This window comes from Rhinolophus hipposideros (genome assembly GCF_964194185.1).
Source record: "Rhinolophus hipposideros genome assembly, chromosome: 9".
Lineage (NCBI taxonomy): Eukaryota > Metazoa > Chordata > Mammalia > Chiroptera > Rhinolophidae > Rhinolophus > Rhinolophus hipposideros.
The window spans coordinates 23,883,204-23,899,972 of NC_138055.1; the positions used below are offsets into that span (position 1 = coordinate 23,883,204).

Genomic DNA, 16,769 nt, shown 5'->3' on the forward strand with positions numbered 1-16,769 from the left:
GCAGGTGGTTTTGCTCTTGCCACTCCTGGCTTATACCTCATCCTGTCCAGGGCTCCTCTGCGTGCTAGCTGCAGCTGCTAGGCCAACTCTCACTGCAGAACGCACATAGCCCCTCCGTCCCAGCAGTTCCCGTGCTGGGTGGTTCCTCCTTGCTTCTGTCTCTTTCCTAGGCTGTGAGCTGGGGCGAGGGGGCTGGGCAGAACTCAGATGAGAGCCCCTCTTCTCTGTACCCTCAGGCCAAGCCCCTTGTTTTCTGTATCAATAGGAGTGAGCAAGTCGTCCCATCTCAATACACAAAAACAACTTCAAGTTTTTGAGTGGTAGGTGAAAAAGGATATTACGGTCAAATGAGTTTTGGGAAACACTGGCTTAAACAGGCTTCTCTATTATTAACATGCCGTTAAAAGATTGACCATGTGTTGATAATCCAAGCTGGGTGAAGGGTACATGCGGATGTGCTATACTATTCTATTTTTGTGCATTTGAACTTTTCCATCATTTTTTTTACTACTGTTAATCACTGTGAACCTATAGAAGAGAGGGAGAGACTATACAGTTTCCCAAACATGTGTGTCTTCAGGACACATTCTGGGAGATCCCAAGTTATTAAAGGCCAATGTTGGAATCACATCTCAATGCATGTTGCCAAGATGCAACCACCTCAACATTCAGACCGTCTGGCCCATTACTGGACGTCAACTCAAGGGTTTCCTGAGCTGCAGGCCCCAGCTGTTCCCACCCTTCTGATAAAATCCAAGTCCCGCCTCCTTCCCTGGGGGGTCCCTACCCGTCCCTGACATGCTCTCTGTCAGGCTCTGGCCTTCGTTCTCCAGAGGGACAATTCTACACTCACATCTGAGCTCCTGAGGCCCAGCGCTTTTCAGGTGAGCACACACAGCCTCATGGCCCACAGGACCCCTCAGCCCCCGCTGTGGCCTTCTGCAATCCAACTTCTCGATTTTTTAGGGCTTCTTCTCCTGGCAGGTGGCTGCTTCCCTGAGCACCATTCCCATGAGAGTCTTTTACCAGCAGATGGATCCACAAGCCTCGAGGGGTGGAGGGTTATTCCGATGGGGCACTATGCTGAGGATGGCATCATAACCAAAATAGGCCACACAGGTTGAAAATAAACACTTTATGCAAAGACGTCCTTTAAGTTCCCATCATGGACCTCTCTGGGACTGCTGCCCCAACCCACGGACAACATAAGTAGGGGCCAGGTTAAAAAACCCAAAAGGGGCAGCCTGGAAGCAAACTGACAAATGGAGTCTGAAAGCAATGGAAAATGTGGAAAGGTCAGGCTGGGTTGGGGACAGGACGAACTCCAGCTCATCCAGCGTGGCTTAGAGTCAAGGTGCTAAACTCCTGGCTCCATCGAAGCACAAGTTCCTCGCTTTTGGCTGGGGACAAGACACTGTAAGTCTCGTTCTGTAGACATCTCATACGGGACACCTACATGGGGATTGGGTACACACAGTCTGGGTCACAGAATCAGGAGCCAAGGTGTAGAGGTGGGGAGGTGTCAGGAGTCCCCAAAGAACCAGAGGCAGGTGAGCATGAGCACAGGGCAGTAGAGGGAAGGAGAAAACTCAGATGTGGATTTTTCAAGCTGCTAGAGACACCAAGAGGCCCAATCCCCTGTTTTTAGAAACGAGGCTGAGGCTGGGGGAGGAAGTGACTTATCCCAAACTACTTGCTGAGTAAGAGCAGGAGTTGAGGGTGAGACCTCAACAATAATTCTCAACCCAGCTGGGGATCTTCCTGTGGTGCCTTCAGAACCCTCATCTCTCATAGGCAGCCTCCCTCCCAGACCCTTCCAGTCTAGGGGGACCTTGCTTACACCAAGGCTGGAAGAGTGGAGGAGAGGAAGCATTTTGATGGAGGCCTCTGCCCTGAGAGGCAAGGAAGGGAACTGCTTTCCACATCCCTGTGGCTGGGAGCTGGGGGCTGGAGTGGGTGGTGAGGGGATGGGGGTTGGCTCAGAACAGACCCAATCAAGGTGACCGATTGAGGGGCTGATGGGAGGGTGAGGGGCTCACCTTCCTATTCCGGTTTCTCATCAGACACTGTTGGCTTTTGAAGGCACAGTAGTTCGGGTACTGCACATAGTCTGTGTCACAAATCTAAGCCAAGAGCCAGAGAGGGAGTGGTGGGGACATATCAGAAGCCTTACGAAACCCCAGCTCTCTAAAGTGTCCACAGTACCAGCACTAGGGTCAGGAATGTGGCCCTTCAGAACCAGACCTTCTATACTTAGGGTGCCCCCTCTCTGAGGAATAGGCTTTGTCCCCTCTGCCTTTCCCGTCCCACTCTCAGTCATAGTTCAGTTAGTGGGAAGAAGCCAGGAGCCAGAGAGTGGGAAGTGGCTGTTCTGCCAGTCAGCTTGCTGAGAAAATGGCTGAGGAAGGGGGAACTGAGAAGGGGGGCACTAAGGGTGCAGAACATGGGACGGGGGCCCAATTGGTGGTCCAATCTCAGGGAGCCTTCTAATGATGGGTAAATGAGGGAGAGGGTAGTACAATCTCTAATGTGTGGCCTTGGGTGAATCACTTCCCTCTGTGGACTCACCTTCCCACCTACAAATCCAGGGGAGCAGCAGAGATGATCTCTGAGATCCCTTCCAGATCTAGGATCCCAGGGATTAGATCTGGGCAGGCGTCCCTCCGCTAAACCACAGAAGGGAGTGGCCTGGTGTCAGGCACAACAGATAGTTCCAAAGGGGAGGTAAGTGAGGAGCAAAGTTGATGCAACAGGGAAAGCACAGGAAGAGTCCAGGAATGAAACTGTCAAATTGAGACAGTGAAATACTGGGTCACGGTATTTGGTGGCCCCTCAGGCATCACCTAGTCATTTGTTACAGGGATGAATATAACTTTGGCCTAGAGAGGGAAGTAAATCTACCAAGGCCCCTCGGCAGGTAACTGGCAGAACTGGGACCAGAACCTCTGTCTCCTGCCTCCCAGTCCCGCGCTACCACTCCTCCTAACTCCTACTCCTTTGTCAAATGCAGTCCTGCTCTTCGGTGTGTGTAGGGTCTATTGGAGAGAGGCAGGAGGCTCAGTGAGGACTGGTTCTCAGAAGCCAGGGGCTCAAACCCTAGAATGGGCTGCCTAGAGCAAGTAACCAGAAAGAACTGGGGTGAGTGGGATTGGGCTGAACTTTGGGGAAAGGTGCTGACCTTGGCAGGAAAATCCCCATCCTGGAAGCTAAGGAACTCAGTCTGGAGCCAGCTGGCAACTCGATTATCTTCACAGCCCTTTGTGGCTAGCCGGGCACACCAAAAGTCCATGCGGAGACCGCCGTAAAAATCCATCCCATAAAAGCGGCCCGATTGTACAGTCCCCATCTGTGGCACATGGGACAGGGACAGGGGAGGCATGCACGTTCCTGACCCCCTGCAGGCCTCCCTTCCCATTGCCCAGATCTGCCTGGAGCCTGAGAACCCCCACCACCCCCTGCCACTGCAAACTGCCCAGCTAGTTAGGTACCTGAATGCCAACGGACAAGCTCTGAGATGTAAGCAAGGGGCTCATGAAGGGTATTTTGTGGGAGTTGTCACACTGCTGCCGCTGTAGGTTGGCCTCTGAGTGGCACTGCTCCAGCTTCAGGGAGCAGAAGTCACAGAGGGGACAGGTAGCTATATGCTGCCGTCCAAGGCTGTCACAGACCTGGGGCAAGAGTGTGACTAAGAGGCTGAGGCCGAGACTTTCCCATGCCTCAGCCCTCCAGAGCCATCCCCACAAAGTCTTTGCATTTAGGTTCTTCAGAAAGCTTCTCTGGCTTTTCTCCCTCCCTTCCCCTCCCCAAAGTTTCCTCAAGGACCTCGCCTCCGCTCTCTATTTGTTCACCCTCCTCCTGGATGATTTATCTACTCCCAGGTAATCATCATCTCTCTGCAGGTGATACCCAGATCTTTAGTATCAGTTCTGATCTCTTTCCCAAACTCCAAGTCCTCAGTTGCCAAGTGCCTGACAGATGTCTACCATCGAGTGACCTACACCCACCTCTAACTTATCTGAATAGAACTCCTAACCATCTCTTTCTCCCCCGCCCCAATGATCATGCTATTTACAAAGAGTTGACACAGGGCCAGGCACCATGGCTATAAACCCTCTCATCTCGTTAGCCCTCACAGGAACGCTACACTAGCACAGGTACTAATAATGGCTCCATGTGACATGAGGAAACAGGCTCAGTGAGGCTGACTTGCTCAAAACCACACGTCTCAGAGAGGGTGGAGCTGGGACAAAGATCCACAGCCTTTCTAACTTCAAGACCTACACTCTAAGCACCTAGGTTCAAAACCTCCAAGTTCTTGGCAGACATTCTTCAGAGTGGAGCTACTCATCCTCGCTGGACTCTCCACCCTGAGCCCCTCCGAATTCCCAGGAGGATCTCCAGTCAATGCATCCTCCTCCTCCTGCACCCATGGGGACCACACGCCACAGTGACAAAATCTCCCACATCACCTTGTTTACTCTGCACAACAGCTCATAGGGAGGCATGGTCACATCCCTGACCAAAAATGGTTACTAAATTCCTCTTTCCTACCAAATTAAAAACAAATGCTTCAGACTGCCATTCGAGGTTTTCCACATTGTGACCCTTACTATTATATCTCTTTGACTCCTACTGCTTTGCTCCCGGCAAAATGGGCTCCTTACTGTTCCCTTAACCAAAGCCCAAAAATCCAGTGGGCTCTCCATGACTCCTGAACTTGCCACATTTAAAACACTCTCTCAACACCTATCACACCCTTTCATAATGCTGCTCTCTCCTGGGCTCTAGGCCCTTAAGGGCAGGAGCATTAGTTCCTCATGAAATCTCTTCTCTTTCTTGCACGTACGTACCATTCCCTCTAGCAGGAACCTTTTACTGAGCCCCTTCTTTTGCCTGGTTAGCGTCTTTCCTCCTCAGGTTTCAGTTTAAACATTAGTTCCTCTAAGAAGCATTCTCCGATCCTCCCGAACGCAGACAGTCGTGCTCCCCTTCCGCTCTCTCTGTTCTTTGCACTTATCTATCACAGCATTTAATCCAGCACGCTGTTCTGCCTGTTTCCTCGTCTGTCTCTCCCGCTAGACTCCAGAGCTCCAAGATGGTTGGATCTACTGTATTCCTTGCCAACATCTCAAATACCTAGCACAGAGTTGGAGCCCAATCAATATTTGTTGAACAAATGGATGAATGGATGGCATACCAGCTCTCAACAAATGTTTGCTAACTTGTATTATTTGAAAACCTAAAGGATATTTTTCTGGGACTAGGACTGACTGGGTGCTGAGGAAACACTGAGACTGAAATCTCTCTATAGATCCTTAGAATGGGTTCTATGACCCATGTGGAAAGGAGAGCTGCATCTGAGGCAAAGCCAAGTATTGAAGATGGTGAACTGGATCAGGAGATGACTCAAGCCTAACAACTCAGAGAGCTGAAGAATGAATTCTGGATTGGAATAGATTCCAGACTAGGTCTTGAGCCTTCCTCCTTTAAGCTGAGCTGGAGATGTCCTTGCAGAGAAGGATTCCCACTTGAAGAGAACCTCTCCAGCGATGCCTCATGTTTGCTGTATCCCTGCTCATCCCCCCATTCCCATGGCCTAGTCCAGTGCCAGGCCCAGAGGATGCCCAGTGAGCATGTATCTGTTAAACAGCATACCGTCTTCCCGAAACCAAGGATCTCATCCTCCAAGTGCCGCCAGGCCCTGGCTGTGGGGGTCACGGTGCAACTGTTCTCCATAATGGAATAGCACATCACCAGCAAGGCCTCCACATGGGGCAGCTGCAGGAGGCTGCAAGGAGACAGCACTCACTGGTGGGAGTGGGCCAGAGGGCTGGGGCAGAAAGCCACATCCACTCTCTTCCCCTCCCCTCAGCCTCTGTTCTTGGGTCACACACATTCAGTGAGCACGATGGAGCCTCAGAGGCATCCGGACTAACTGCCTCCTTTTAAAAATGAGGAACTGAGGTCCAGAAAGGGGAAGTAGATTTCTCAAAGTTGCGATGTTAATTAAGACCAGAGACAAGACCGGAACCCAAGTCTAGTAGCTCCAGGTATAGGGCTCATTCCATTACATTGTATAGAAAACAGGCACTCGAGGGCGGTGCTTAAACCAATGATGGCCAAGAACAGGTGAGGTAGGTAATTGCTATGTGTGCCTGAAACCCAACCAAGTCTGAGTGGGTCTGGAAGTTGAAGCTGGGAAAGTCGGCTTCTCATTGCCAAAGAAGGCAGCAGGAAGGGTAGAGCTGGTGGGGAGGTCAGAACTTCTTGTACCTGCCAGAGGTTTGGCTTTTCCACGTGGAGTCCTCATCATATACGTCATTCCTTTCATCCATTTCCTGGGCAGATCGAATGAGCTCCTGAATATTCTCCATCATCATAGGTGTAGTCTCCACTTCCCGCACCCGGGGAGTGAAGGAGAAAGGGTGGGGAGATAAAACTTCAGCCTGGAACTTGGGCTGTGAGTCTGTGTGCAGCCCAGACATGGCCTCCAGTCCCTCCTCTGTCCCCTCTCCTTCCTCCTGCTTCCCCTCCTCCTCCTGCTCCTCCTCCTCCTGCTCATCTTGCTCCTGCCCTTCCTCTTGCTTGTGTTCCTGCCCTGGATTTCGCTTGTGGTCTGACACTGGCTCCTGGCCTCCCAGGGACAGGGAGGACTGCAGCAGCTCTTCGACATTGCTGTTGAGCCGCTCAGGCCAGGACTGGACGGCCTGCTGCTCTGTGGCTGCAGCTGGGTTTGGGAGGGACCAAGAAAGAGAAGGAAGGGAATGGTTAGCTTTCTGGACGCCCGAGTGCCTTTGTTCACAAAGAGACACACACATAAACACCAAGACAGAAGAAAGCAGCCTAAATCATACTTATTCACGCAGCCAAGTATAAAAGACACAGAAAGAGTATGAATATCAAAACAGATTACCATGGTGATTGTGGTGTTGGTAGTTATGTCACCTTTCTGCCTCTCTCACAAGTGCTTCTCTTCCTTAACTTCCACCTCAAATACCACCTGTTGTCCTTTTCACTTAGGAAACACCAATATTCTGAATAGCTAATCCTTTCCAGACTGAAGATGTTAGCTTATAGAAGTCCCAGAGGACTTCCAAACATGGGAATGTTTTTGAGCATTAGGAAAAATGGATTCAAGGCAGACTTGTAGTAAGTAATGTCAGAAGATATTCTGGGATAGGAAAGCTCTAACTTGTATTCATAAAAAGCAGGCTCTCCCATATGTAAAGGGAGGCCTTTCCCCATCTCCCACCCTCACTCAACTTTCTTCCCATTTGCCTACCACTGATGCCTTAAATCCTGGGCTCTGGGGTTTGTGGAAGGAGTTGCTGGTAGTCTTCCAAGTGCTGGGAGGGTCTCACCTGTGATGTACGATGACATGGGGGAGGTCACGGTGGTGGGTGGGACTTCAGCAGAAGAGTCTATCCTTTTGGGAGTGTTAGGTGAGAGAACTGAGACTGGCTGGGAGCATCGGACTCTCTGCAAGAAGAGAAGTAATATGGGAATGCCTTTCCCAAAGGGTGGACTTCTACTCCAGCTTATTCTTCAGTCCCTTTTCCAGCATGCCTTCTGTCTCAGTTCCTGGGTAGGGATGAAGGGACATGGTCCCTGGTAGAACCCTCCAGACCAGAGAAAGGGTTCCCCTGCAAGGTAAAACCCTGTGTCTAGGCCACACCCCTGCTTTCAGTCTCTTGTGTTTGACTTGAATGAAATCACTGGCCATTAGAAGAAATGGAAGGGCTTATCTCTTTGCCTCTTCCCATCCCTCTCCCCTCCTTTTCTTGCAGTAACAGGAGTATTCTGACAGTCTGAGTGCACAAGGTGGGGCTGTATTCGTACACTATCTGGGTGAATAATGGGCAAAGTGGCATGAGGGAGAATCTAAGGATGGCCCTCCCAGAGCCCTCCCTCAGCTCCTTACTGCCGTTGCCTCTCCCTCAGTCCTGCAACACCAGATTTGCCTTCGTCCCGGGCCTCACCTTGGCATAGAAGACATGGTTGGAACAACGGTACTGAGTAAACTGGCAGAAGGACGCAAACCAGGAGGCATAAGGGAGGTCGGAGCAAACAGCGCCTGAGAAGGGGCAGGGATGGAGAAAGTGAACACAAGGGGGAGCTCCCTCCTGGATGGGGAAGTGGGCGTGTTGGGCCTGGAGAGTGGAGGATATGGGCACAGGGTAAGAGGCCAGCCATACCACTTCCTCTGTCTCGTGAGCACAGGGCTGCCCCACTAGTTGGGCCCTCACCATCAGGCACCAAGCCGTGATTCTCATATTGGTCCAGCTGCACGAGGGTGGGATTCCGGCAGCCGTGGGTTGCACGGAGACGGCAGGTAGTCTCTGCTTTCCAGGTAGGGGTCAGCAGTGCGAAGAAGCGTTCATATTCGGTGGGAGAGAGAGGGCTGCCTGGAGTGGAGGCTGAAATTGAATCCTGGGCTGGGGTAGTTGATGGAGGCAGGAGCAGCACTGCGAGGTGGGGAACAGACTGATGGATGGATGGAACTCCAAAACCCGCTCCAGGCCTGGGACAGACCCAGCCTGGCAAGCGGGGCCCCGTGCAAATTAGGAACCAGGGATGTCTGCCGGGTGGTGATGCCAAGGGGCAGAGACAAAGGTGAGCCCGGGGGAGATCGGGGAGGACATTCAACGCAACCTCCCTGAGAGACATTTCAGAAACAGTAAAGGAAGGGCTCTCCGGAGGCAGAAGACCGAGCCTGGGGAGGAAGACCGAGTAGATGGGAATTCTCACCCTTCAGGAGTGAGAGAAGGAAGCCAGCGGCGAGCTTCCTCATGGCCCCAGACAATCCGCACGCGTTTCCCAGACCAAAGCAGGCCTCTAACCCGCCAAACCAGAGCCGGCAGGAGCGGGCTCTCTGACGTCACAAAGGGCCGGGGGCGGGGCCTCAGAAACTGCCGGGTGTTGGTGGTTATGGGTCCTCCCGAGTCATACATTCCAGCCGGATAGGATGATGGCAAAGCTATCATTGACGCAGTACCTCTGATGGAGTAAGTTCTGTGTTGTTCTTTACGTGCCTCACCTTCTTCCATTAACAAGGTAATACGTTAGAGGGGATACTTTCATCCTTATTTTACAGATGATGAAACCAGAACTTGAAGAAACAGTTTGCCCAGTAGGCAGTGAGGCTTCATGTGAGTACAGTACAGACAGGGTTCTGGGGCGGCACACACAGAATGTACAAAACAAAGTCAGGGCCTACCTGGGTAGGTAGCAGAGAGGAAGCCTCCAGGTAGGAAATGAGCCAAAAGGGGAAACAAGCAGGGTTCAGGTGAGGGGGAGCTCAGGTGTAAGAATGGCTCAGCCTACAGAAGTGTTTTCCCAGTGGGAGGTAAGCAAGACAATTGGAAGGGGAGAAAACATTTTTGTTTTGTGTTTAAAATAAGAAATCAAGCTAATATGTAGTTTAATAGTATATGTATAAAATGCAAATACACATTTATTGGAAATTATGTGAGAGATGTTTTATGGAGAAAAGATAAATAATTTAAAAAGTTTTGGAAACCCCGGGTCTGAGGCACCCCCCCGCCCCCCACTTCCCAGCCAGCTCTGTCCTTCCCAAGTTGAGAACTTGTGCATTCTGGGGTACTTCTGGTTCCATGTCCTACTCCTGGCATGTCACTGTCCTGCCTCTTATCCAGCCCAGGGGATACAAAACAAAACAAAATGCTTAGCACACGTACTAAAATACTGTCTCGACAAAAAACACAGCAGGCCGACAGGTACAGCTTTTATTCCCCTACCAAATTCCTTCACACGTGTCTGATCTGCATTCCACCTTGTCCCCTCTCCCATTCACAGGGCCAGGGTGACTCCTCTTGGCACAGAGGAAGGGGTGCCCCTTTAACTAGGGCCACAGCCCAGATAAACTGGGGGACCCCCCACCATGGAAGAAGCAGGAAGAGAATGATGAAAGTTTATTATACCACGGCTCCCCCCCCCACGGGGGGTAGGGAATTAGGAGGGCTGGGGGAGTGCCCCCATGCTACTGCCCAAGTCCTTAAATACAAAGCACGAGAGTAAAGAGGACCATCCCTCAGAAATACAGCACCAACCTCAGCATGGAGGCAAAAGGAGAGTGGGCAAGACCACTTCCCTCTGAAGGGGTGGGCTGAATGAGAGCACACATCCTCAGTGGCTGCGGCACCCCTCCCTGCCAGGATTTGGATGCAGCCTCAGCACCAGGAGTAGGGAGAGCAGAGAAGGGATGCTAACACTGCACCATCCACTTCTCCCTGGACGCCCTGGCCCCAGCACGGGCATTCATTCCTCTCCCCACTAGCCCGGTCCGGGGATGTGGAAGAAACTCTGTTGGAATCCAAGGCCCTTATCTATTTCTTCTTCCGTTCTTGGGAGCAGCGTGGGCAAAACCTAAAAAGGAATGAATGGAAAGACAGAGAAGAGGAGGGAGAAAGCGAGTGAGGGAGAATGCCCTCTGTTACACTGTTTAGGGGCAGCTCAGCTCTTGTCGTAACTCTCACTCACCATTTCCCCCGAGGCTTGGTTGTCAGCCCCACACAGGCAAAGTGGAACCACTCTATAGAACACTAGAAAAGGAACAGGATGGAAGAAGCAAAAGTCGGACCAGGGTGGGGCAGAGGAAAGCAAAGAAGTCCCCAACCCTAGATTCCTTAGTATTCCCCTATCCCATCCCTTTGGAGAATTCTTAGAGGTCCCAAGGCCAAACAACTCCAACCGCCTTCTTCCTATTCTGAAGTCCCACTATTCAACTATTTTCCCTCCTCTAGTTCCCACTCTCTTTATGTCTCCTAGGATCCCCCATTCTGAGGCAAAACGGTTCTCACATCAGGGTTGTCACAGCCAATCATCTCTCCATAGGAGACCTGGTGACAAAGGCAATAGGTGGGTTCGTTGGGATCCACAGGCATATCCAACACATCAGAGGGATGGACACTGCCAAAGGTCACTGAGGGCATCCCATACTCAGGACTTCTGCATGCCAAGAGGAAGAGAAAGTGTCATCTGTATGCCAAAGGTAACTACAACTTGAGATCTTGGTGGGGCAAGTGATTTGGGGCTTCTCTGTCCAGCAAATAGCAAAATGATAAGGAGAGGAGATACTGGCACAGAAGACAGAGAAAGTGGCAAGGGCCAAGGTAGGGTGGGAGTGGGGGGTGGGAGAGAAGAGCATGTCATCTGACAAAGTACTCCCTGACACACTCACGTGCGCACAAGTTTTAACTTCTTCTGGGCAGCCTTGGGGGCTTCTTCATCTGAGTTTTTCCCTTTGGAACGAGCACGGGAAGCTTTCTTCTCCTTTTGAGTCCGGCCTTCTAGGAAAGAGGGGGAAAGCCAGAAGGCAGGGAGACAGGAAGATGGGTTAAGCCCTCTTTCTTCTCCTTCTTTCCAACCCAATGCCCCTCCCTCCTAGCTGGAGAGCTGGCTGCTTCCCCCTCTACATCCTCACCCCGCCTCTCACAGCCCACCCCCCTCCTCACTCTTTTTGCCTTTGCTGGAAGAGCTGTCATAGTCACTTGACTCAATCTGTTTCTCCTTCAAGTCAGCCTCAAAACGAGCCAGGTCTGTGTCCAGTCGCCGAATGTGTTTGTCCACCTGGATGGGAAGGGAGGAGAAGGAGGAGGTACAAATCTGGTTCCAGTAAAAGAAAACAGGCTAAGACAGATTCTATGGATCTCTCAGACCCAAAACAGATCCCGACATAGCTGAAGGAGGGGTCTAGGACCCCAAGGAATAGATAGGAGGTAGGTGGGGAGCCATGAACAGGGCCATACCATCTCATAGGTCTGCATGGCAAGCTGCACCTTGTCGTCACCAAATTCCTTGCATTTGCCATAGGCTTCCTGGATCTGTTTGAGAAGAGCCAGTTTTTCCTCGGAACTCAGGTTGCGGGCGCTACTCATATACTCAGTGGCCAACTTGTCAATCTCAGCCTTCAGGTCTACAACAGAGAGAGGCCTGGTCACAATGGCCCGAGCGGCTAGGTGAAACACACTTCTTCCTCTTGTTCCTTGGACCTTTTCCATTGACCATGATAACCTTCGAACTAAAACGTACTGAAAGTTCACAGGTACTGTGCCATGTACTCAAGTAATACAACATACTGACAATATTTGTTTAAGGGTGACTTCAGGTGCTGAAAACATTGCTATCAGTAGAAACAAACTGTTGAAACATAATGATGGATCTTTTGTACATTGCACTAATATGAAGTATATTTTTCTTGATGTCTGAAGATGCTTCTTTGCAGGGCTTCTGCTGCTTCTTGAACCGTGAATTCTGTCTCAAAAACCACCTGGCTTCTTGTCTCAAAAATATCCCACAACAGTTCTGAGTACTGTAAGCCACGCTGGGTCATCCACTGCTGCTGGCTTCTAGTTTGTGCATCCATTTAAAATGAAGCCCTAGTTCATTAATGTAACAGTTCTTCTACTTACTGCCACCCTGTTTTGCTCATCATTTGCAACTTGCTAATATTTCCCCTCACTTTTTTTCTGTTTGCTATCTTCAATATTGCTCCAAACAGTTTAATATTGGAAGGCAGGTGATGTCCCAAGACACGAAGACTGTAGAGTCTACTACCTAATATTTGGTAGGACTCATAAATAATGTCAATGAAGAGACAGAAGCAGGACTGTCACAGTGTGAGGCAACAGACAACAGGAAGTGTGCAGTCTATACTTATGCCCCATTTGTTTGAGGTCTTTGGAGGAAGCTGAAAAAGAAAGTAGTTCAATGATCTCCAACGGGTCTTTCTGTGCATCAACTCAAGAGTTGGAACTGTATTACGAAGCAAGCAAGCAAGCTGGTTCTCAGAATTCGGCAGGCAGTTCTCAGGGGCCTACGTCCAGGATTTTAGATGCTGTTCACCTTTTCGTGAGTAAAGTTACCCAGAGAAACTTAAATCACAGTTTTAGGTATTCTAACACCAGTTTGTTACATCCTTGAGCATGGCTACATAAGGATGGAAGATAAGACCTATATATCCTCAGCAGGTATGGGGGATAGCTCCAACAAACATCTTTGACCTTGAAAAGACCAACCTGACCATTCCAAGTATTCACTTGAGGCATTCACACTTCAAATGGATGCCTTAAGGCAGCCAAACTTGCTCAACGTCCAAGGCCACAGGTGGTATCTAGTGCTTCTGTAAGGTTGAATACACAGTAGAGATCCTGATGTCAATTGCTGTTTTTCCTCTCTCTTTAAGAACTTCTCATACAGCAAAGCTCCTGTCTACATGAGTTGCAGTCCAAAGCCACACTGAATTTTGTGACAGTAAAATTAACAATCCAGTAGAGCAGAAAGATTCTAGCCTTCCTATAACTATATTGAACATGAAGAACAGAAATGATTCTAGAGTTGACTGTGGTTTATTGAATTCTTCTTGAGGAAGATATGAAGAACATAGCATCTCTGAATTCTTCAGGCATTGTCCCAATATTCCATTTGTTATGGAAAAGCTGATATACATATGCAGATCATCACTCTCCTTTTAAGAAATGCAAGAGTGAAAAAGAGAGAAGCCACAGTCCTCCAGATCAGACCAAACGATATGGTACCACCAACCAGAAAAAGAAATGATCACACACACTCAGTATACACATGGACTCCTTGCTCTGTACGTACCCTCTGTTCTTTGGTCCAGGTCCCTCATGAGCTGAAAATTTCTCTGTAGTTCAAAGGGGAGGTTTTCGATACCTAGGGAGAAGAGGAGAACAGAATCACTGGACTTCATAGGCCTTATAGCTGCTTTTAAAGTACAGGTCTAAAACAGGACTCAGTTTTCCCTCCTTTGAACCCTTGGATGTATCTGTGATGGCATTCATCATTCCTTTCTCAGAAGAGGCTGTGTCTGCCTCTCCACAACTAACCTCTCCATCTCCGCACAGCTTTCCCACCCTTTCTCCCTTCAGTGACCTTACTCTACAAATGAGCCCTTGCTCTTTATTTTCAGTCTCTAACTCCAAGCTTCTTGCCCTCAACGCACAAATACTCTCATGGTATCCTCCACCACTCATCACATACACACAATCTGCTCTCTGTATAGTAGCCAGAATATTCTTTTAAAAAATGAAAATCTGATCAAGCCACTCTACGATTTAACCCTCCAGTAACTTCCTATAGTACTATTCCTTGTCCTATTCTGTACTTTCTGGCCCTGGCTTACCTCACACCAGCCTTCACTCATGTCAGTCTCCCTTTGTGCTCTCTCTGCTCAGATCATACTGGCTTCCTCTGAGTATCTGGAACTTTCGAGCATTCTCCCCGCCACTTGGCTTTCCACATGCTGCTCTCTCTGCCTGGAATGCACCGCCCAGTCTTCCTGATCCCACTTCCACCATACCTCTTGGCCTACTATATTCTGTTCATTCTTCAAAGCTCAGCTCAACCTTGACTTCCTTCGACTCCAACAAGTGTTTGGATTACACTGTCAAGTTTTTCTATCTCTACCTTGCTTGGCACATATCCAACTATAATTAAATAATTAATTGTATAATTTCTTAGGCTTTTTTTGTTTTTGGGTATCTGTGTCCCCAACTCTCCAGAAAGGCTGAGCATACCTGTCTTCTGTTTCCCTAGTGTTTATAGAACTATGACTTGCATACGGAGGGACCTCAATAAATACTTGAAGAAATGCATGAACATTTATGTCTCTCCCATAAAAGAAAAATCTCTTTGCATGATTCCACTTCAAACTTTTAAAATGCCTCCACTGCTTTAACCTATAACCTCAGATCTGTCACCACCAGTTTACTGAGATTACTTTAAGTCACTAATGACTTATCAAAGCATGTGACCTATTGTTAGTCGTATTCTAACATATGTGTCTGAAACATTTTTTCTCCTTTGAGTAACTTTCTTCCTCTTAGGATTCCAAATCTCATCATATACTTACTGGTAATTCCAACATTGACATTTCCATAGCCTGTCCCTTAAATGTTAACGTTTTCTTGAGATTACACTTTAATCCTCTCATTTCCTCCCTTGTTTTTCCATCATCTTGAGCTCATTCATTGTCATGGATACAATTACCGTTCCTATGCTTAAGTCTAAATTAAATTAAATTAAGTATGTTGCTTTTACTCCTGAATTTCCTATCTTGTTGATGATATACTGTCAACCTCAAGTCCCAAGCAAGAAATCAAGACGTCACCTTAGATCCTTCCTTCTCTCTCAACCACGGAGTCATCAATCAGTCCTGTCATAATTAACTTCTAAATACTTCTGTCACTCCTTGAGATCAGATCTTCATCTCTGACCCGGACTGTTATCATTAACTGATCTCCCTATTACCAATGTTATGCTCCAATTTATCATACATACAGTTACTTTCCTTTATAAAAATCACTCTATTTAAAAAATCTGTTGGTTTCTCACTATTTCAAGTGCAAGCTTCTTAGTGTGGCTTTAAAAGAGCTTGCACACTCTAGCCCCAGCCTCTTTCTCCAGTGTCACTTCCCAGTCTTTCACCTAAAGTCCTATATATCAAACACTCTAACCTCACTTTTCCCTGACCTTGCCACAAACCCATTAAGACTCCACCTTCAAGACTCCATTCAAACATCACATCCTCTGTAAAGCTTTAACTCCATCCCCAGGTAATTAGTCTCTCTCCAGTGTTATCAAGTGTCCTTTCAATGTATTTCTAGTATTTCACTTGTCACACTATTTTATACGTATTAGCAGAATCTGTTTCCTACAAGAGACTATGAGCACTTGAGGGCAAGGGCTATGTCTTACTTATTTTTGTATATCCTCAGCACCTGCCATTATGTCTGATTCATAACAAGCCTTCAATGAACGAATGAATGAATGAATGACTCCCAACATGAAGACAAATGTAAGCGCATAGGGTGACATACTTTGTGAAGGGGTGGGTTATATAAACGGCATAAACGTAACACTAGATTTCCATTGGATGGGAATTGGATCTTTACTCCAACAAGAGAAGCGTTCCAGTTCATCATCTGACAGTGGTCACTCAACCCACGTACCCATGAGAAGCCACTTCTGAGAAAGAACTTAGCGGAGGAGCCGCGAGGTCTTTATCGCTGCTCCACATGGCAGTGGGTGATATACTAAAACGACCGATTCTGAGAAAAAAATATACCGAGGCTGGAGACCCTGAAGATGCGGACAGCAAAAACCTTTCCGGCTATGCACATTAGCCCTTCAAGAGACATCAGCCCCGCCGCGCAGCCCCTCCCTCATCTACACCCCAAATCGAAGCCTAGACCCCGTTGCCCCGCCCCCTCTTTCTTCACATCCTCCAATATTTTCTCTCCCGGAACCCCTTCACAATTGTGACCGTCTAACCACCGGGACTTCGGGACCATAGATCTTCTCAGCCCTGATCCCCGCCACCACTCTGTTGACCCCTGACCCCCTCCTCCAGCCTGCTCTTACTGTCCAGATAATGTTCCAAATACATCCCCGCAGCCATCTTGAAGCAAAACAAAGCAACTTCCGATCCTCCCCGGAAGTAACTGAAACACGATAAGCACTGAAGCTATTATTCTTGGGTTAGCGCCTTTCCGCCCTTAAAAGGAGAACTTCCGCCCTTAGTAAATTATCCGCTGGGATACATCCGCCCGTTGTTGACACTTGTCCTTTTGCGTAAGTAGCCAGGACCGCCCGTAATGAAGCGCCTTGAAGCCGCTTCCGCCCTTACTCAGCCACCCATGCGCGACCGACCGTGGCAGGCATGACGTCACTGGAGATCGCCATTTTGCATTCTCTATCAAACTTTTTTTCCCTCCAAAACGGGAAAG

The 16,769-nt window shown here is 48.9% G+C and overlaps 2 protein-coding genes across 6 annotated transcripts; both read right to left on the reverse strand.

The window, feature by feature from the left end:
* Positions 1-1,122: 1,122 nt before the first annotated feature.
* Positions 1,123-8,844, reverse strand: ACRBP (acrosin binding protein). The gene is made up of 10 exons (XM_081061121.1): positions 8,749-8,844; positions 8,247-8,465; positions 7,980-8,074; positions 7,362-7,479; positions 6,274-6,727; positions 5,656-5,788; positions 3,489-3,668; positions 3,179-3,346; positions 2,040-2,123; positions 1,123-1,452 (listed from the first exon to the last, which is right to left on the reverse strand). The coding sequence occupies exons 1-10, from the start codon at positions 8,789-8,791 to the stop codon at positions 1,330-1,332; spliced, it is 1,617 nt and encodes a 538-aa protein (XP_080917247.1). The 5' UTR covers positions 8,792-8,844; the 3' UTR covers positions 1,123-1,329.
* Positions 8,845-9,732: 888 nt separating this feature from the next.
* On the reverse strand, positions 9,733-16,476 carry ING4 (inhibitor of growth family member 4). Of its 5 annotated transcripts, none has more exons than XM_081061158.1 (8): positions 16,405-16,476; positions 13,624-13,695; positions 11,769-11,935; positions 11,475-11,589; positions 11,201-11,306; positions 10,821-10,968; positions 10,501-10,562; positions 9,733-10,386 (listed from the first exon to the last, which is right to left on the reverse strand). In XM_081061158.1, the coding sequence occupies exons 1-8, from the start codon at positions 16,439-16,441 to the stop codon at positions 10,347-10,349; spliced, it is 747 nt and encodes a 248-aa protein (XP_080917284.1). In that variant the 5' UTR covers positions 16,442-16,476; the 3' UTR covers positions 9,733-10,346. The 5 variants fall into 5 exon arrangements, with proteins under 5 accessions (XP_080917284.1, XP_080917285.1, XP_080917283.1 ...); XM_081061159.1 differs by having other exon boundaries at positions 11,484-11,589; positions 16,405-16,470; XM_081061157.1 differs by having other exon boundaries at positions 11,201-11,309; positions 16,405-16,465.
* Positions 16,477-16,769: the final 293 nt, after the last annotated feature.

Bases quoted from the DNA above. Each gene is read 5' to 3' on its own strand.
- ING4 (XM_081061157.1), bottom strand. From the start codon at position 16,441: ATGGCTGCGGGGATGTATTTGGAACATTATCTGGACA. The intron at 11,590-11,768 runs GTATGGCCCTGT...CTTCCCATCCAG, and splicing joins CCATGCAGACCTATGAGATG to GTGGACAAACACATTCGGCG. The intron at 10,563-10,820 runs GTGAGAACCGTT...TTCCTTTTCTAG, and splicing joins TTGGCTGTGACAACCCTGAT to TGTTCTATAGAGTGGTTCCA.
- ACRBP (XM_081061121.1), bottom strand. From the start codon at position 8,791: ATGAGGAAGCTCGCCGCTGGCTTCCTTCTCTCACTCCTGAAGG. The intron at 7,480-7,979 runs GTGAGGCCCGGG...CTCTTCTTGCAG, and splicing joins ACCATGTCTTCTATGCCAAG to AGAGTCCGATGCTCCCAGCC. The intron at 1,453-2,039 runs GTGAGCCCCTCA...ATCCCCATGTAG, and splicing joins TGAGAAACCGGAATAGGAAG to GTGTCCCGTATGAGATGTCT.